Source organism: Lithobates pipiens, unplaced genomic scaffold, assembly GCF_037356315.1.
Source record: "Lithobates pipiens isolate NorthernLeopardFrog02 unplaced genomic scaffold, aLitPip1_a1.2 Scaffold_8, whole genome shotgun sequence".
NCBI lineage: Eukaryota > Metazoa > Chordata > Amphibia > Anura > Ranidae > Lithobates > Lithobates pipiens.
In genome coordinates this window covers 663,854,884-663,876,817 of record NW_027507903.1, presented here as the reverse complement: position 1 = coordinate 663,876,817, position 21,934 = coordinate 663,854,884, and the positions used below count along the sequence as shown (strand labels likewise).

General features: G+C 45.9%; 1 protein-coding gene across 1 annotated transcript in view; it reads right to left on the bottom strand.

The window, feature by feature from the left end:
- Positions 1-337: 337 nt before the first annotated feature.
- LOC143961853 (uncharacterized) overlaps positions 338-21,934 on the bottom strand; it is a 67,907-nt gene continuing 46,310 nt past the window's right edge. The window contains exon 6 of the mRNA XM_077471189.1: positions 338-1,238. Within this exon, the coding sequence (XP_077327315.1) occupies positions 637-1,238 (602 nt within the window). The 3' untranslated portion in view covers positions 338-636. The remainder of the gene's footprint in view (positions 1,239-21,934) is intronic.

Below are 21,934 nucleotides of genomic sequence, written 5' to 3'. Positions count from 1 at the left end.
TGGTGAAGTACCCCAAACCGAAACTGGGTACATTTTGGCTCATTGCTAATTATAACTATGGTGAATATTATCAGTGGATGTCAGATATTTGCAGCGCGGTGATTGTTCTTGGACTTACCCGATCACAGCTACCACACTTATCGCCCCCCCTGTGCTAGGCTGGGAGTGTTTGATGGATCCCATCCTTGGTTGTAACCCCTTTTACCTCCTACAAATACTTGAAGTAGAAGGGACGTTTGAAAGGTGAATAAACTAACCAATCAGATTTCAGGTTTTTAAAACAAAGAAAAAACACAGAAAGATCGCAGATTGTATATTGCTTCTATAGATATTTTATTTCAGATGGTTTATGTTACTATCTATTGTTATATAAGATTATAAAATGACCTGGACTGATATGTTACCATTTAGAAAAAAAATCCAATGATTTGGAATCCTGTTTACAATATTCATGTGTTCTTGAAGACGTTGACTCTTTGAGTATTTTATCTTCACTAATCATTGTCAACCTTCATTATTTATGGGGATGACAATTAAATCATTATTATCACTATAATTCAGAACCAGCAGTTGGGGCATCCTAACAACATAGTGTATATGAGTATATACAAGTGTATACGATGAGCTCATTCGCTTTTACTGAAATTTGGGCTGGACAAGAACTTCCCCTTTGATCTCATAGTATAGAGATAACCAGTTAATGACATTTCCATTGTGTCCACCAGAGATGACTTTCTTGATGTCTTCTGGAGTCAGGACATAATCCCACATGTGGACATCACTTAATTCACCAACCAATGATTGTTTCTCATCAAATTTTCCTCCAAAAGAGTCTTGTTCCTGTCCCAGAACAATGCTGGTCTCAGCTACGATAGAAGACCCTTTCATGGAGACTCTTCTGGGGTAGAGTTTCCCGTTGACCCAAAGTTGGACCACTCCAGTGTCGGAGTCCCAGGTCACACAGATGTGTCTCCATTCCAAAGACTCAGAGTCTGTCTTAAAGCTAGTGAGTTCCTGGTTGATATATACGGAGCAGGTTTCTGGAGGCTGTAAGTAGATCACAAAGGCGTTGTCCTTCCCGGGAGTAGCGAGAGAGAAGGGAGTATAGGGGCGGGAAAGTTCAGTATAAGAACGTAGACAGACGCTGACTTTCTGCAATGGCTCTGTAATTGTAGGTCTTAGAATGACATGATCTGTGTCGGTTTCTTTGGGGAAGAGGAAGACTTTATCCTCCAAGTCTAGAGAATAAAACACACAAAGATCATTACTGATACGGATCAAAGCTTTAGATTTAGATTTATAGATGCCTGCAGGCAGGTTGCCCACAATGGGTTAGTTAGTTGGCTGGTCCAGGCAGGGAAAGGGGTTAATGATCTGTGTCTCTCTTTCCTCGCTTTTTGGACCCAGTCTACCTGCCCTGTGATATACTGTAAACATATATTTATATATATATATATATATACTGTATACATATATATATATATATATATATATATATATATATATATATATATATATGGGATGGCCGAGTTTCAGAGCTTTGGACCGCTCAAGAAGATGCCATGACGGCTGTGGAGTTCCCTGGGGGGACTTTTGGGTCCTACAGTCTGTCGGAAGTCACTGGGAGCCCTGAAAACCACCAAGCCTTGGGTCTATGGACTATCACCTTGTTGAGGTATACCCGAGCAGCCTATCTGAGATAGACATGGGGATGTGACATTGAACTGTACATGTGAACTATGTCGCAAAATCGTTAGTAAAGTTGCATCAACTGTTCTAAGCCTGGTCTGAAGTTACTTTAATGGGGTGCATGGTGGTTCCTGGCATATGAAAGATGAAAACTTTGTGTAAAAAAAATATATATTTTCAGTCCACATTTTTCAAAAACATGTTGAAAAAAAATGAAGTCTTCAAAAGATGTCCAAGCTAGGGATGGGGTTAATGAAGGGACATTTTCTTTCCAAAATGTGGTAATTTTATGGGTGTTTCCACTAGACATGTGCACACTGAAATGTTTAGTTTCGGAATTTTGTTTTAGTCGGAAAAATAAATTTATTTAGTTACTCCCGAAATTAGTTTTTATTTATTTCGATTCACTAAAAAACGCATTCGTCCAAAAATCCGAATTAATTAAGGTTGAATCTGTCATTGAAGGCTTATGGTGTCTGTCGAATGTTCTAAGAAGATTAGACGGAGCAGCTAAACTGTACGACGCCGAAATCTTACATTTCCGATCAAATGTTTTACATACAAGCTATAGTAGAATTCTAATGTTGTATGACACTAGTAATAATTATATTTATTAAATATTATTACTACTCAACCAACATTATAGCCTATGGGCGGAGCATTTGACCATAAATGTCCACTCGCAGCGATCGTATGTTTTTAGCTGCTTCGTGGAACCTTCATGTCTCTATAATGTCGAATCTTTTCTCTCTATGTAGAATAATCTTGGACTAATAGAATTAAGGTTAGGCACATTCAACCGCAGGTTCGATAGACACTAGACATGTGCGATTCGTTTCGTACGAATCTCAAATTCGTACGAATTTCCCTAAATTCGTACGTTTCGGGAGGATCTGAAATACGAATTGCCATGCATCCGAATTTTGTACGAAATACGAACTTTTGTTTACGAATTCCCAGGAGGAAGTCAGCACAGCACAGGGATGGTGGGAGCCCCCTCATCTAACGAAAATCCGTATTTCAGATAGGAAATTCTTCAACGGAATTTCGTATTTCGGATAAAAAACAAACTTTCATCAGCATCGACTGTCATATTGAGGTATATTTTTGCCTTTAAATTCATCGTACGAATTGAAATTGAATTTCGGACACGAAATACGAAGTACGAATTAATTTTAATACGAACCGTAACGGAACAGAACGAAACAAATTTATTGACGGCGCCCATGTCTAAAAGACACAGATCGCTATTGTCACCGTCATGTCGAACCTTCTATCTACATCGAACTGTTGTCACAACGAAACTAAAATAAAGCATTTTTTTATGTGGGATCTTTCGGATTTCAGGTTTCTGCTGTTTCGTTTTAACAAAGGATAAAATCTCTGAAATTCGGACGAAAATGCGTTCGGATGAAAACGAATGTGCATGTCTAGTTTCTACTGGCTTTCAAAATGTGATAGGTAGTCAGGAAATTAGATGTGTACTTTATGCCTATAGGATGGCTAAAGGTGCCCCTTGGATTTTGGGCCCCTATTTGTGGCTAGGCTGTGAAAAAGTCTCACACATGTGGTAATGCCATACTAAGGAGGAGTAGAAAAAATGTGTCTAATGCCGTGTACACACGAGCGGAATTTCCGACAGGAAAAAAAGTGCGACGGGAGCTTTTCAACGTATATATTCCGATCGAGTGTATGCCCCCATCGGACTTTTTATGTCGAAAATTCTGACGGACATAGAAAGAAAACATGTTCTAAATTTTTCAGATGGAAGCAATTTCTATCGGGAAAACCGCTCGTCTGTATGCTGTTCCGACGTACCAAAAACGACGCATGCTCTGAAGCAAGTACGAGACGGAAGCTATTGTCCACTGGCTATTGAACTTCCTTTTTCTAGTCCCGTCGTGCACGTTGAACGTCACCGCGCTCAAGACCGTCGGACTTTGGTGTGACCGTGTGTAGGCAAGACTACTTGAGCGGAATTCAATCGGAGAAACCTTCAGAGTTTATTCCGACGGCAAAACCGCTTGTGTGTAAGCGGCATTAGGGTGTAATTTTAAGTATGCCTATGCTGTGCATTAGAAATATCTTATTGGTTGACAACTTTGTGAAAAAAAATAATAATTAAAATTTTTCCAAAACCTTGTGGCTCAAAATGGAATTTTCCAAAGACTCATTTTGCCTCTTAGAAAATACCTTGGAGTGTTTGCTTTACAAAATGGGGTCATTTTGTGGGTGCTTCCTGGTGCTCCAGGGCCTCCAAAAATGTAATAGGTAGTCAGAAAATTAGATGTGTAATTTATGCCCAATTTATGCTTCTTAAAAGCCAAAATGTGCTCCTTGAATTTTGGGCACTTTTATGAGTCTAGGCTGTGAAAACAACGAGTTTATTTGTGTGATATATAAGATACAATGTCCAGTATATAATCAGTCCAAACATTGAAAAAGTTTCACACATGTAATTTATGCCCAATTTATGCTTCTTAAAAGCCAAAAGGTGCTCCTTGAATTTTGGGCACTTTTATGAGTCTAGGCTGTGAAAACAAGTTTTTTGTGTGATATATAAGATACAATGTCCAGTATATAATCAGTCCAAACATTGAAAAAGTTTCACACGTAGTTTTTTCGCCATATTTAGGAGGAGTAGCAGAATGTGACGAGCTGTATTTCTAAGCATGCCCAGGCTGTGTGTGAGATATAACTTGTTAATATGACAACTCTGTGAAAAAAATATTTAATTTCTTAATTTTCCAAAAAAGTGTGTAAAAAAAAAAGACAACTTCCAAAAAGCTTACCGTGCGTTACGTAGGAACCAATGTCCGCCGGGGAACCACGATCGCCCCCTGAGAGAGACAGAACGGAGATCTGCGAATGTAAACAGACAGATCCCCATTCTGCCAGGGGAGGAGAGACAGATCTGCTGTTCCTAGTAATTAGGAACAGCGATTGGTCTCCTCCTCTGGGCACTCCCCTCCCGCCACAGTTAGAAACACCTCCCAGGGAACACATTTAACCCCCCTTGATCGCCCCCTAATGTTAACCCCTTCCCTGCCAGTGATATTTATACACTAATCAGTGCATTTTTATAGCTGGGATTGCTGTATAAATGTCAATGGTCCCAACAAAAAGTGTCAAAAGTATCCGATCTGTCTGCCGCAATGTGGCAGTCCCGCTAAAAAGTGCAGATCGCAGCCATTACTAGTAAAAAAAAAAAAAAAAAATGCCATAAATCTATCCTCTATTTTGTAGACGCTATGACTTGTGCGCAAACCAATCAATACACACCTATTGAGATTTTTTTACCAAAAATATGTAGAAGAATACATATTGGCCTAAACTGAGGAAATTCATTTTTTTTTCTTTTTTTTATATATTTTTTTATACCAAAAAGTACAAAATATTGTGTTTTTTTTCAAAATTGTCACATTTTTTTGTTTATAGCACAAAAAATTAAACCCGCAGAGGGGATCAAATACCACCAAAAGAAAGTTCTATTTGTGGGAAAAAAAGGATGTCAATTTTGTTTGGGAGCCACGTCGCATAACGGCGCAATTGTCAGTTAAAGTGACGCAGTGCCGAATTGCAAAAAATGGTCTGGTCATTAACCACTTCAGCAAAAAAAAAAAAAAAAATTATATATATATATATATATATATATATCTATATTCATATGTTATCGTTCAGCGGGAAGAGGGCTGGTGAATTCAATAAAGCTGCTGAGCCTCTTTTCTTTTGTTAACCACTTCAGCACCGGACCATTTGGCTACCAAATGACCGGGCCACCTTTTGCGATTCGGCACTGCGTCGCTTTAACTGACAATTGCGCGGTCGTGCGACGTGGCTCCCATACAAAATCAACGTCCTTTTTTCCCCACAAATAGAGCTTTCTTTTGGTGGTATTTGATCGCCTCTGCGGTTTTAATTTTTTTGCGCTATAAACAAAAAAAGGCCGACACTTTTGAAAAAAAAAATGCAATATTTTTTACTTTTTGCTACAGTTTAGGCCGATACGTATTCTTCTACATGTTTTTTGGTAAAAAAAATTGCAATTAGCGATTATTGATTGGTTTGCGCAAAAGTTATAGCGTTTACAAAATAGGGGATAGTTTTAAAGCATTTTTATTAATATTTTTTTTTACTAGTAATGGCGGCGATCAGTGATTTTTATTGTGACTGCGACATTATGGTGAACATATCAGACATTTTTTACACTTTTGGGACCATTGTCATTTATACAGCAATCAGTACTATTTAAATGCACTGATTACTATGTAAGTGACACTGGCAGTGAAGGAGTTAACCACTAGGGGGCAGTGTCGGTGTTATGTATGACGTTATGTGTTTTTTTTATTGTAGGAGGCGTGGCTTGGCATGTGATGTCACTGATCGTCTTTCCCTATAAAAGGGAAGAGACGATCGGTGACAGCCACAGTAGGAAGCACGGGGAGAGGTTCGTTTGCACAGACCTCTCCTTGTTCTTCAGCTCTGTAACCCGATCGCAGGACACCAGCGGCGATCGGGTCCACTGGTCCCGCGGCCACGGTCACGGAGCTCAGGACCGGGTCGGTAGCGTGCCACCGGCGGCGCACTCCTGACCCACGGCTAGGCACCTAAAGAGCAACGTACAGGTACGTGCTGGTGCCCATCCGTGCAATTCTGCCGACGTACATCGTCGTGAGGCGGTCCTTAAGTGGTTAATACAGCGATCAGCGTGTTTAAAAATGCACTGATTGCTGTAAACATGTCACTAGCAGTGAAGCGGTTCACACTAAAGGGGCAGTGAAAGGGTTAAGTGTGTCCTAGGCAGGGCCGTTTTTAAGGCAGGGCAAAAGGGCAGCTGCCCTGGGCCCTGTCATTGTTGTGGGGCCCAAAGCAGCTGCCTCATACTTGCCAACTATCCCAGTTTAAATTCCCCTGTCCTTTGAAGTTTTAACCCTGTGCCGTTTCCTGATATCTCAGTGTGAAGTGCTACTACTAATGCTGCCCAGCTCTGCCCTATTGTTGTGTACAGATGACTCACCTGCAGACCCTGTGTTTACATGTAAATAATTCATATGTAAATAGCAGCAGCTTTCATATGCAAATAGCTGCATAGATATGTAAATAAAGGCCATGTGTATAGCATGACCCCTGGAGTAAGGAGATGATGTGCTGTAACCTCTAGCTACGAATCAGTGAGCAGTATTACTGTACAGTAATCTCAACAAGGAGAAATAATGTGCTGTAATCTCTAGCAACTAATTAGTGAGCTGTAATGTGTGCTGAAACCTCTAGCAACCAGTCAGTGAGCGGTAATGATACACTGTAACCTCTGGCAACCAATGGCAATAGCTGCCTGATCTGATTCGGTAAACTGATTTTAAGTCTAGCTGCTATTTATTGTATGTCTCAGAGCAGGTGGAGAACAAAACTGCATTGGGGGGGGGGGGTTTTGCCCAGGGTCCAATCAATATTAAAGACGGCCCTGGTCCTAGGGCGAGATTCTAACTGAAGGGTGGGGGGGACTCTGTATGAACAGACGATCTGTCAGTTCTCCCCTCAGAGAACCGGGTTCTCCGTGTGTCCCGAATGATCGCGGAAGCCTGGCAGTGATCGAGACCGCCGGGCACTCGCATCGGCTCCGGGGGGCAAGCGGGGGGGGGGGGCGTGCGCCCCCTAGTGGCCAAAGGGCGAAGCGACGTTACATAACGTCGATTCACCCAGCCGTGCCATTCTGCTGAAGTATAACTGCGGCGGCTCGTTGGCATGTGGTTAAGAGGCCACCAAATGAAAGCTCTATCTGTCTCAAAAAATTATATAAATGTCATATGAGTACAGTGTTACATGGCTGACTAATTGTCATGTAAAGTGTGACAGCGCTGAAAGCTGAATATTGACCTGGGCAGGAAGAAGGTGAAAGTGTCCGGTACTGAAGGGGTTAAAGAGGCCAGAAAGGGACTCTTGTATGTTCTTACGGGATGTTTGATCACCGCTCATTAAAAAATGACCTAGTCGATCCACGGATCTCTGCCCAGTCTGATGGTCCTGTGCTGGATGTCCAACTGATCTTTGAGGGTCCGGGGGCCCCTCCTCAGAGGTGAGTTATTGTCATGATCACTTACTGCCCCTGTTCCTCATTCCAGCACCAGGTGTTGGCTGTTGCTTTTCCTCCCTGTCTGTGTTCATCTGTTATGCCTTGTACACACGGTAGGACATTCCGACAACAAAATCCATCGTTTTTTTTTTTTTTTGTGACGGATTTTGTGCCAAACTTGTCTTGCATACACACGGTCGGGCAAAGTTGTCGGAAAATTTGATCGTTCGGAACGAGGGGATGCTCGTTGCATATGACGGGACAACCACGACACTACCTGCCTGGAGTTTGCATGTTTTCCCTGTGCCTGCGTGGGTTTCCTCCGGGTACTCCGGTTTCCTCTCCCGCTCCAAAGACATGCAAGTAGGTTAATTGGCTCCTGTCCAAAAAAATTGGCCCCTAGTATATGAATGGGGACCTTGGATGGTGGGCTCCTTGAGGGTAGGGACCGATGTGAGTGTGCAATGTACAGGGATAGGAACAATTGTAGACACTCACTCAGGTTGAACTGGATGGACTGGTGTCTTTATTCAACCTTACTAACTATGTAACTATGTAGAGGTTAGTAGCCAATAGCTTTGGTCTCATAATTTAATCTGAGCATGCGTGGCACATTGTCCATTGGAATTCTCTACAAACGATCAGATTTTGTTCTCGGAAAGTTTTAGATCCTGCTCTCAAACTTTTTTCGGTCGGGATTTCCGACGGAAAAAGTCCGATAGAGCCCACACACTATCGGATTTTCCGACAACATAATCCGATCTGACTTTTTACGTCGGAAAATCCGACCGTGTGTATGGGGCATTAGATGATTGATCTGCTCAGTCACCTGATATAAGCAAGCCGAACCCTCTATCCCTCGCTTGTGATAGAGACAGACTTACCTGCATTGTTCTAGATCAAGCCTCCCGCTAGTCTGCCTTGCTTGTTGTTGGATCCCCTGTGTATGACCCGGATTGGACTGGATTATCCTCTGAACTCAGCCTGCATTTAGCTGAACTGTTTTTGAACCATGCTATCTGCTAAACTGCAAGTACCCGTTTGCTTTGCTCAGTTCGCATCTGCCCTGGCGTGGTGGCCAGACTCTATAGCATTGTGTATAAGTCCTGGGGGCAACCAGGTACCGGTAGGCCTGCTTTTCTTAAGGGAAAGGGGGCTGCTATAGGTGAAGCACACAGTAGCCAGCTATAGTGTCTGACCACCTGTGTTGGGGTAGACGTGACATTTGTGACACAATTAAAGGTTCATTTCTCTCATTTGTGGCTTTTTAAATCACAAGCTCTCACATGGATGCAATAAGCAGGCTAGACACTGAGCCACGAGGACTTAGAAAAGAACAGTCAAAAGACCCGCGTAACAAGTTAAAGAAACTTTATAACGAGGAGAAAGGATATAAAAAGGTAAAGGCCCAAAGCCTTGAATATGCCAGTCAGTACTGTTTAATCCCTTATTAAGAAGTGGAAAATTTGGGGTTCTTTTGAGACCAAGCCAAGGTCAGGTAGACCACAACTGGCGGAAGAATTGCCCAGGATACAAAAGAAAACCCCCACAGGTAACCTCAGGAGAAATACAGGCTGCTCTCCAAAAAGACGGTGTGGCTGTTTTTAAGGAACGCAATTCAACAATACTTGAACAAAAAAGAGCTGCATGGTTGAGCTGCCAGAAGGAAGTCTTTACTGCGCCAATGCCTCAAAAAAACCCAATGAGGCCTGTCAAGGTGGTGTTGGGCATATTGTAACCGGGCTTTTTCTTTTGTGGAACTTGTGCAGTAAAGGCTTCTTTCTGGCAACTTGACCATGGAGCACTTTTTTGCTCAAGTATCATCGTATTGTGCTCCTTAACCACTTCAATACCGGGCACTTAAACACCTTCCTGCCCAAACCAATTTTGAGCTTTCTGCGCTGTCACACTTTGAATGACAATTGTGCGGTCATGCTACACTGTACCCAAATGAAATTTTTATAATTTTTTTCCCCACAAATAGAGCTTTCTTTTGGTGGTATTTGATCACCTCTACGGTTTTTATTTTTTGCTAAACAAATAAAAAAAGACTGAAAATTTTGAAAACAAATATGTTTTTTTTGTTTCAGTTTCAAAACATTGTAAATAAGTAAGTTTTCTTCTTCACTGATGGGCACTGGTGGGGCGGCACTGATAAGGCGGTACTGATGAGGTGGCACCAATGAAGTGGCACTGATGAGGTGGCATTGATGGGCACTGATATGTGGCACTGATAGGTGGCACTGATGGGCACTGATAGGTGGCACTGATGAGCGACATGGATGGACACTGATAGGTGGAACAAATTGGCACTGATAGCTGGCACGGATTGGCATGGATAGGCGACACGAATGGGCATGGATAGGCAGCACAGATGGGCATGGCTAGGCGGCACCGATGGGCATGGATGGGCACTGATAGGCGGCATGGATGGGCACTAATAGTTGGCACAGATGGGCACTGATAGTTGGCACAGATGGGCACTGATAGGCGGCATTGTACTGTACTGATGGATGCCAATCAGTGCCAAACAATAATGCATGCCAATCAGTGATGCCCACTGTGGGCACTGATTGGCATCCATTGTGGGCACTGACTGGCATCCCTGGTGGTCTAGGGTGGCATATCTGGTGCTTGGCATCCCTGGTGGTCTGGTAGCATCCCTGGTGGTCCAGTGTGGGCATCCTCGGGGGGCTGCATCTACTCGCGTCTGACAGACACGAGTGAGGAAAAGCCGATCACCGGCTCTTCCTATTTACACTGTGATAAGCTGTGATTGGGCACGGCTGATCATGTGTTAAAGAGTCTCCGTCAGAGACTCTTTACCGAGATCGTAGTTGCAGGGTGTCAGACTGACACCCCGCAACAACGATCACTGCGATGCGCGCCCCCGGGGGCGCGCAGCGGCTCAAAATCCTGAGGACGTCCTATGACCTCCAGTCAGGATTTTGAAACCACTTTGCCGCCGTAATTTGCCTATGGGTGGGCGGCAAGTGGTTAAAAACAACGACCACACCGCCTTTTTCCAGGGAAGCCTGTATTTCTCCTGAGGTTACCTGTCAGATTTTCTTTGTATCTCGAACAGTTCCTGTAGCAGTCGTGGCTGAAATCTTTCTGGATCTACCTGACATTGACTTGGTATCAAGAGATCCCCAAATTTTCCACTTCTTAGTAAGTTATTGAACAGTACTGACTGGCATATTCAAGGCTTTGGATATCTTTTTTAGATCCTTTTCCATCTTTGTAAAGGTTCATTACCTTGTTACGCAGATCTTTTGACTGTTCTTTTCTGCTCCCTATGGCTCAGTATCTAGCCTGCTTAGTGCATCCATGTGAGCGCTAACCACCTCATTGACTATTTATACACAGACACTAATTGTGATTTAAAAAGCCACAAATGTGGGAAATTAACCTTTAATTGCCATTTTAACCTCTGTGTGCGCCACCTTCTGTGTCTGTACCAAGGCCAAACATTCCAGGGTATGTAAACTTTTTATCAGGGCCATTTGGGTGATTTCTGTTATCATTTTAAAAGGAGCCAAAAAACAATGTGATAATAAATGGCTTCACGTGATCGCTGCCTTTAAATAAAAGACAGTTTTTTGTGCACGATCGGTCATATTTTCAATATAAATGACAAAATGTCGCAATTTCTGCCAGGGTATGCAAACTTTTGAGCAAAACTGTACATATAGGATCTCTTTTCCAACAAGTGATCCCCTGCCAGCAGGGCCATTCTTAAGGCAGTAAAACCGGCCCTCCTATACTGGGTCCAGGCCCCATCAGTTCAAAAAGGGGCCCCAGCACCGGCTGAGCGGCCAGCTGTACTGCCTTGTTGCTGACACTTGTGGATCCCCCTGCAGCGCTGCCGTCTTCTACTCTTTTTCCCTCCATCTGCGGTTCATGGGGATCATTTCTTGTATATGCACCCCCTTCCACTTGCTTTCAAGCCACCGCCCCCCATGTGCCCCTTTTTTTCCTCACAGTACTTCCGGCTTCTCTCCTCTCCTCCCCCGCCGCCTGCAAGCTACTGCAGGCACACAGGGGGAACATTTTCAGCATGGAGAGCAGGGGCATCAGTAAATATGCTATATTTACTGGCCCCTTCCTTTCCTAAATGAAAACAGCGAGCAACCGGTACAGATTGCCCCTGTGTTTAGTCATCACTAAAGCATAGTGAACACTGTTTGCTATGCTTCAGTTTTTTTCATGAACAGGAAGCCTGTGGGTGCTTCCCATTCATTCACTGTCCAATGCAACTGAGGCTTGCGGAGAAAGGGACTGATGAACCGATGTTTCTTTCTCTGTCTCAATTGTGAGACATCAGGGGTCGGTTTAGACCCCTGATGCTTCACTTAAAGCCCCAACATGACAGTTAGAAAAAGTGTAAAAAAATTAAAAATAAAATAAAAAAAGAGATAGAGGGATGTAGGTCATACTCTTCTGATCCTGAGTAAAGGTCCAGAGGAAACACTTGCGTGAAACGTGTTGACCTCTCTGGATTATTGTATTTTGGGAACATACAATATGATGTGAAATCTCATGTTCGAGAGTTGTGACCATGTACACTATTGGGGATAAACCCCTGAATATTTTATTTATATGGACAGTTTTAATGTCATTTAAAGGGGTGAACGCCTGTCTGGCAGTGAAGATGGCTGCCAAACCGAGAGCTCCTTCAGCCTCACGCTCTCAGCAACTTCTCAGCGCCAACAGGGAGAGCCTTCCCCCGACTCTGAGCCCACTCGGTACCTCTCTGATCCTCCTAGGAGACGCGTCCAAGCACAGGAAGCTATCCAAGCTGTCCCAGCGCCTCACCGACTTCTACTCGGCAGCGGGATCGCGAGGTAAGCAAGTTGGTGCCGGTGATGTATCAGATAGTGTCCCCCCATCAGAGATTGTCCGCCCTGTACTGAGCTTGCGCAGCACGGGGGACAAGGAGAAGCCGAACATCTCCGAAGATAAACGGCGCCTGCGCAGTGAGTCCAGGTTCAAGCCCCACCATCCAAGTGGACACAGTTAGAATAAAAAAGAGCCGAGCCCGAAGTGAGGCCGTGCCCGAAGCGTGGCGAGCGAAGCGATTCAACGAGGGGCCCTGTTACTATGAGCAACCGTATGTCCACTTGGATGGTGGGGCTTCAACCTGGACTCAGTGCGCAGGCGCCGTTCTTCTTTCGGAGACTTTCGGAGTCTCCTTGTCCTCCGTACTGCGCAAGCGCCGCGCCTGCGCCGGCCCCAGTACGGGCCGGAACACTATTCGATAGGCCGACGCTTTTTGTCAGAACACCGGCTCTCATTTCAGCAGAACGGCCAACTCCCAGCCCATGAAAAATACAGGGAAAAAAATTGGGGACAATTAGGACTTTATATGGTCCCTTGGTGGCTGGCTGGTATCTGGCATCTCCACGGATTCTGTATCTTACGCACTCTGACAGGTGTACTCTCTACCTTATATGCCTTTTTCTTTATTTAGGTCACTTATTGCTGGTCTTTATATGGCTTCTGGTGTTTTTGGTGGGTTCGTCCCTTGTCCACATTTTCTAACTTTCTTGCACTGTGGCTACTTGAACATTTGGCGTGTTTTCGATATGCCCCTCCATTTATTCTCTCACTACTTTTTTCACGCTTACCCTCCATCTTGTGGTTTTGTTCGTTTACTACCTAATCCGCTCACTATTATATAAAATTATCTATTACAGTTACCCTTTTGGGTTCATATGCTACACTACACTATTGGAAGGGGAACTTTTCTGCCGTTCACTTTCAGACGTGTTTCCTGGCTTGCCGTGCCTTGCTGCCATTTGGCTATCTCCTCAGCTCCCGGGGGGGGGGGGGTGCTTTACTCATCCCCTGAGGCCCTCCATCATCATGAATACTATCACATATGCTTTACTATTTTTATACAATATGCCCATAGGTAAGAGTGTTAGGACCAGTTATTTTGTTCCCTCTCTTCCTATCGTTGTTTGATATGACTAACAATCATCTATATTATATTATATTATATTATAGGGATCCCCATTTAGCTGCTCCTGATGAGTGGACAAACTTCCACGAAACGCGTCGAGCATTCACAATTGATGTTATGTCACAGCAATCATGTATCTATCAAGGGGTCTCAATGTTTAAGCCATCAAGTTTATACCAATATAATTTTGTTTGTGTATATACATGTTGGGTGGAATGCTGAATGTTGCTATCATGTATCATGTGTTACAGTGTTTAACATATTATTATTATTTTACTATAATGTGATTTAGTTATCATGTTTTATCTACTCTGTACCATATTTAATATACTACTTTAATGACATTTGATGACTTATTCTGCCCAGTGATGTGTTCCATATAAAGTCCCAATTGCCCCCAATTTTTTCCCCTTTATTTTTCATATAAATAGGGATGGAGACCTGTGTTCTGGATGGTCACGGTCTCATATAAAGTCCCAACTCCCAGCCCAGCCTTCATTCAATGACTTCTCTGATATGTTTGCTAACCTAAATGACACAGTTCACAAAATTCAACACCTGGAGTCTAAAATTGGCGGATCTGTATACTGCACACAATGAGTTTGTTGATGCCTATACCGACCAGGAGAGTCGAAGATTCAATGCCTTCAGAACAAGATCTGATCTAGAAGACCGCTCGCGGCAGAACAATATTACATTTAGGAGTATACCAGAATCTATAGCTCCGGCTGATCTTACCAACTTCATTTAGCACCTTTTATGAAGGCCCTCATACCTTCCTTGAGTGATATTGAGCCGTGCATAGACAAGGCCCACCACAAACCCAAGCCTAAATTCCTCCTTTTTTTATGGCACCCAGGGATACCCTAGCGCAGCGATAGAGAACCTCGGCTCTCCAGCTGTTTAGAAACTACAAATCCCACCATGCCTGTGATTGTTAGGGTCTTGCAATGTCTCATGAGACTTGTAGTTTCAGAACAGCTGGAGAGCCAAGGTTCCTTACCCCTGCCCCTAGCGCGTATCTACTATTTCCATGTGAAAAAAAAAGGGTAATGGAGAAAGCCAAGCAAAATCCTGCAGTTCCAGACAAATTTACTGGTATCTCCTTGTATACGTATATTTCGCAACAGACAGCACTTAATAGGAAGAAGCTCAGCCCCCTGACGAAAGTTCTGGGGAATAATAGCATCATCTACAGGTTGGGTTTTCTCAGAAAGTTGCTTGTAACTTGGAACGGTCGAATGGTAGAATGATCCCTATCTACAGTGTGGAAAAAGTCATCCAAATTTTCAAGCAACGGCAATTGCTTCCTGGAGATGCGCAGCCTCCTGCTCTCGTCCTCTCCATAGTGACTGGAAATAGAATGGACCTGATGGGTCCATTACTCACAACAAAGCCTCTCTCTCTTACACCACAAATTAACTTTTTTAGCATGAGGCTCAGAGCTCACAAATGTCTTTCTTTTGTTCAGTTTACTGTACAACACATTTGTTCCACCCCCCCTCCCCCCCTAAGGCACTACCGAAGTCTAGACTGCCCATTGCGCCAGCGTTTTTTAAACAGAAGTGTATTAACTACAGTTTGTTGTTTCTTTTTCTCTTTCACTTGACTCTTTCTCTTTTTTCCTAGTCCAGTCACTGCACATAAAAATTTGCCTACCACCATAGTTGCCAACATTGTAAAAAAAAAATTCCAGGACACTTTTTTGGCTGTAGGCGGAGTTGTGTTGTAATTAGGGGGCGGGACATTGTCTCCGCCGGCCGCGGACCTCTAGCGGGCCGGCGGGGCGAAAAATCGCGAATAACCAAATTTCCCGGGACACAATTAAATCAGGAAAATGTCCCGGGAAATTCAGGACAGTTGGCAACTATGCCTACCATGTCACTGTTCTGTGGATATCTTCGGTATGCAGGCCTATAACCTAAAGCTCTTCTCATCATTCCCTCGGTGGAAAACTCATCTGACTGAATATGCCACGAGCACTGTTAATGTCTGTACAATGCAGCCTTGGCTTCCCAGGTACTACTATTAGCATCCTTACCTTTCCGTTATGTTTTGTTACACCGACATTCCAGCAATCCAACGGCCCTTACTATTAGACATGTGCGATTCGTTTTGTACGAATCTCAAATTCGTACGAATTTCCCAAAATTCGTACATTCGGGAGGATCCGAAATACGAATTGCCCTGCGTCCGAATTCTGTACACAATACGAATTTTTGTTTATGAATTTCGGATTTCGGATCAGTTGTCCTCACATCGACGACGACTCATTATGCTTATTATGAGGGGCTCCCACCATCCCTGTGCTATGCTGACTTCCTCCTGGGGCTTTACCTCTGCTGTGCTCATTATGAGGAGCTCCATCCATCCCTGTGCTGTGCTGACTTCCTCCTGGGGCTGCTTACTATGAGGGGCTCCCACCATCCCTGTGCTGTGCTGACTTCCTCCTGAGGCTGCTTATTATGAGGGGCTCCCACCATCCCTGTGCTATGCTGACTTCCTCCTGGGGCTGCTTATTATGAGGGGCTCCCACCATCCCTGTGCTGTGCTGACTTCCTCCTGGGGCTATACCTCTGCTGTGCATATTATGAGGGGCTCCCACCATTCCTGTGCTATGCTGACTTCCTCCTGGGGGCTGCTTATTATGAGGGGCTCCCACCATCCCTGTGCTATGCTGAATTCCTCCTGGGGCTGTACCTCTGCTGTGCATATTATGAGGGGCTCCCACCCTCCCTGTGCTGTGCTGACTTCCTCCTGGGGCTGCTTATTATGAGGGGCTCCCACCATCCCTGTGCTGTGCTGACTTCCTCCTGGGGCTGCTTATTATGAGGGGCTCCCACCATCCATGTGCTATGCTGACTTCCTCCTGGGGTTGCTTATTATGAGGGGCTCCCACCATCCCTGTGCTGTGCTGATTTCTTCCGGGTGCTGTACCTCTGCTGTGCTCATTATGAGGGGTTTCCACCATTCCTGTGCTGTACTGACATACTGAGCACAGCAGAGGTACAGCCCCAGGAGGAAGTCAGCACAGCAAAACTGCCTTCCTTACCCATCCCTTTTCCCAATGTAAGCTATGTAATCCGAATTACATAGCCAATGCCTTTGGAGATTATTAGCAATCTCTCTATGATCTACTTAGGTGTGATGCTGCTCCAGCCCTCATTAAAGGCTTCCTCCAGAAGGCGCAGCTACCCACTCTAACTGCTGACCAACTTATCTCGCAACCCTTCACACCTCAAGAAATCTGTCTAACAATGAATAAATTGCCCAACCGTAAATCCCCGGGAGAAGAAGAGTTCTCAAATTAATATTATAAGTATCTCTCTGCAGAAGTTGATCCCTATCTGCAATCTGTCTTCAATCTTGCTTCCTCCTCTCGGTATTTCCCTCCTGAAATGCTAAGAACAATGATTGTGACAATTCCTAAGTCTGAGGCCGCGTACACACGGGCAGACTGTTCGCCCAACCTTGTCCGCTGAACAGTGTTTGGGCGGACAGTCCGCCCGTGTGTGGGCTTTCAGCGGACAGTTTCAGCGGACAGTTGGACGGACAAAGTCTTTCGGAAATTCCGAAAAACTGTCCGCTGAAACTGTGTTTGAGCGAACAGTCCGCCCGTGTGTAGGCCACTTTCGAAATGAGCAAACTGTTCCCGCTCGGAAAGTCCGCCCATTTCGAGCGCGTGTACAGGTAGGCGGGGCCCGCGAAGGAGACGTCGCGGGCTCCGCCGCCTGGAATGGGCTTAAAGGGGAACCCCAACGCCGAAAAAAATCGGCGTGGGGGTTCCCCCAAAGTCCACACCAGACCCTTGTCCGAGCACGCTACCCGGCCGGCCAGGAAAGGGGGGCGAGCGAGCGCGCCCCACCTCCTGAGCCGTACCAGGCCGCGTGCCCTCAACATGGGGGGTGCCTTGGGGAAGGGGGGGCCGCGCGGCCCCCCCCACCCCAAAGCACCTTGTCCCCATGTTGATGAGGACAAGGGCCTCTTCCCGACAACCCTGGCCGTTGGTTGTCGGGGTCTGCGGGCGGGGGGCTTATCGGAATCCGGGAGCCCCCTTTAATAAGGGGGCCCCCGGATACCGGCCCCCCACCCTATGTGAATGAGTATGGGGTACAATGTACCCCTACCCATTCACCTGTGAAATAAAGTACAAAAAAAAAACACAACACAGGGAAAAATATTTTATTGCACAGCTCCGGGGGTCTTCCGTCTTCGGGGGTCTTGTCCCCCTCTTCGGTTCTTCTGCCGGGCCACCGCGCCTTCTTATAGCTCTTTTACAGGCGGTGGCCCGGTCTTCTGTCGCCGCTGCCTTCCGTTCTTCTGTCGCCGCCTTCGGTTCTTCTGCCGGGCCACCGCGCCTTCTTGTAGCTCTTTTACAGGCGGTGGCCCGGTCTTCTGTCGCCGCTGTCGCCGCCGCCGCCTTCCGTTCTTGTTCTTCTTGTTCTTCTTCTTCTTCTTCTCCTGGAGATGTTGACTCGACGAGCTCTCCGGCCGGAATGCCAGGGACACGCTCCGCTGCCACTTATATAGTGACAATGGGGCGGTGTCACATGGTATATGTCACATGGGTTGGTCACATGGGTTGATGTCACATGGGGACTATGACATCGTAAGGGGGCGGGGTCACCATGTGACCAACCCATGTGACATATACCATGTGACACCGCCCCATTGTCACTATATAAGTGGCAGCGGAGCGTGTCCCTGGCATTCCGGCCGGAGAGCTCGTCGAGTCAACATCTCCAGGAGAAGAAGAAGAACAAGAAGAACAAGAACGGAAGGCGGCGGCGGCGGCGGCTGCGACAGCGGCGACAGAAGACCGGGCTACCGCCTCAAAAAGAGCTATAAGAAGGCGCGGTGGCCCGGCAGAAGAACCGAAGGCGGCGGCAGAAGAACGGAAGACGGTGACAGAAGACCGGGCCACCGCCTGTAAAAGAGCTATAAGAAGGCGCGGTGGCCCGGCAGAAGAACCGAAGAGGGGGACAAGACCCCCGAAGACGGAAGACCCCCGGAGCTGTGCAATAAAATATTTTTTCCCTGTGTTGTGTTTTTTTTTTGTACTTTATTTCACAGGTGAATGGGTAGGGGTACATTGTACCCCATACTCATTCACATAGGGTGGGGGGCCGTTATCCGGGGGCCCCCTTATTAAAGGGGGCTCCCGGATTCCGATAAGCCCCCCGCCCGCAGACCCCGACAACCAACGGCCAGGGTTGTCGGGAAGAGGCCCTTGTCCTCATCAACATGGGGACAAGGTGCTTTGGGGTGGGGGTGCCTTGGGGAAGGGGGGGCCGCGCGGCCCCCCCTTCCCCAAGGCACCCCCCATGTTGAGGGCACGCGGCCTGGTACGGCTCAGGAGGGGGGGCGCGCTCGCTCGCCCCCCTTTCCTGGCCGGCCGGGTAGCGTGCTCGGACAAGGGTCTGGTGTGGACTTTGGGGGAACCCCCACGCCGATTTTTTTCGGCGTTGGGGTTCCCCTTTAAGCCCATTCCAGGCGGCGGAGCCCGCGACGTCTCCTTCGCGGGCCCCGCCTACCTGTACACGCGCTCGAAATGGGCGGACTTGGCTCCGCCTTACGTGGGCGAGTCCGTTCATTTCAAAAGTTGAGCGAACTGTTTGGCAAACAGTTCGCTGAAACAGTCCGCTCGTGTGTGGGCAAGTCCGCTCATGCAAATTTTGAGCGGACTGTTTGCCGAAACTGTTTGACGAACAAGGTTGGGCGAACAGTCCGCGCGTGTGTACGCGGCCTAAGGCCGCGTACACACGCGGGGACTGTTCGCTCAACTTTGTCCGTCAAACAGTTTCAGCGGACAGTCCGCTCAAAATTAGCATGGACGGACATGGCCACACGCGACGAACGAACAGTTTGCTGAAACCGTGCGCGATGACGTGAACGGCACGTACGACGGGACTAGAAAACGACGTCCTATACACTGCAATGCAACCTTCGGCGTATAAATTCTTTCTGAGCATGCGCGATACTTTGTTTGACGAACAAGCCTACACACGAGGGGACTGTTCGCGGTTTCAGCGGACAGTTTTTCGGAAATTCCGAAAAACCTTGTTCAGCAGACTGTTCGCTGAAACTGTCCGCTGAAAGCCCACACACGGGCGGACTGTCCGCTGAAACACTGTTCAGCGGACAAAGTTGAGCGAACAGTCCCCGAGTGTGTACGCGGCCTTACAAAGACTTAACTATTGCTGCAAACTATAGGCCATCTCCTGCCTCTATAACACGTGCATAGAGACGCCTGGCTGGCCCTGTAACACATGTGTGTAAACGCCCGGCAGCCCTTGTAACAAGGCTGTATATTTATTCAATGTCAACTTAACATTAGACTTACGACCTTAATGGCTGCAAAGTTCAGGAATAACTGGGCTGTTTGGTTGTCCAATTCCAATTGTACTGTAATTCCCCGTACACACAATCGCACATTCCGACAACAAAATCCATGGGATTTTTTTTTCCGACGGACGTTGGCTCAAACTTGTCTTGCATACACGCGGTCACACAAATCTTGTCGGAAATTCCGAACGTCAAGAACGCGGTGACGTACAACACGTACGACGAGCCGAGAAAAATTAAGTTCAATAGCCCAGTGCGGCTCTTCTGCTTGATTACGAGCACGTCTGGAACTTTGTGTGTTGGAATTGTGTACACACACGCTCGGAATTTCCGACAACGGATTTTGTTGTAGGGAAATTTTAGATCGAGATCTACAATTTTGTGTGTTGGAAATTCCGATGAAAAAAGTCAGAGGGAGCCTACATACGGCCGGAATTTCCAACAACAAGCTCCGGGGCATTAACGTTTGATAAGTTAATGTTTTCCTGAAGTTCCTACATGTACTTGCTACTGCTCCTTAACCATGGCAACATTATGGTGGCTAGCTTGGTTTCTTACCCCTACTTTTTCCTTTTCTCCTACCCCCCCATCCCCTTTTCTCTGCTTTTCCTACTTTTCTATGCTCTTACCCTTCGATTTCTGGCAGAGCACACCCCCATAATGACTTGTAACTATTCCGTAACATATTTTTGTGTGCATCAATATAGTATTATAGCCTTATAGTATTAAGGCCTTATAGCCCCTTTTCTCAAACAATAGGTACTGTTACTCAACCACAACCTCCCCCCCCCCCCCCAAAACCACTCCCCTACACACACCCTCCAAGTCACATCAAATAGTGGGTGTGGTCAGTCAATATTCACAAACTTGCACAAGCATCTTTCTAATCATCTTTCTAAGCATTCTTTAATAGTTGAACTGGCAATGCATATCAAAGCATACATATCAAAATGGAATCACAATGGTTTGGGCATATTATTACAAGTAGGAGGGTCCTAAAGGGGCAATAAATACCAGGATTGCATTACATACAGAGTGCAGAGTTCGGGGGGGGGGGGGGGGTTACACACAGAGTGCAGAGTTATCACTTGTAAACACAGAAACCTGACTTCTGTGTTTACAAGTGATTGTGGTGAGCAGGGGGCACCAAAGGGTCTGAGCCAGAGGTGGTGGAACTGAGTTCCACTTGAAAAAAAAATCCATGATTATAGCTACCTTGGCTTATGGGCCTTCCACCTTGTTCTGATGTATCTCTGACATTTATTGTACTTTCTGTATTCTGTGATATTATTATCTGTTACCTTTCAATAAATAAATATTGACACTAAGGCTCGGTTCACACAGGGGTGGCACGACTTGCAGCGCGACTCACAGACGTGACCTGCACATGACTTCAGTGGCGACTTGCAAAACGACTTCTGTATAGAAGTCAATGCAAGTCACCTGCAGTCGCCCCAAAAATAGTACAGGAACCTTTTTTCTAAGTCGGAGCGACTATTAGAACGGTTCCATAGTACAGAACGGAGCGTGACTTGTCAGGCGGCTAAGTTGCCCGGACAAGTCGCCCCTGTGTGAACCGAGCCTTAATGTAATTTTAACCATGTAATAAAAATGTTGGTTTTATAAAACCTTGTCGTAATCCCTGGTACCAGTAAAATTGGTTACATTTTTGTCAAGGTATTAAATGAGAATACCAACTGTAGCATTTGTGCAAGAGGGAGGCAAGACTTGTGTTATGTGAAATCAGCAATGTCATGGTTCTATGGGAGTATTGCTCTATGCCAGTGATGGCGAACCTTGGCACCCCAGATGTTATGAAACTACATTTCCCATGATGCTCGTGCACTCTGTGGTGTAGTTGA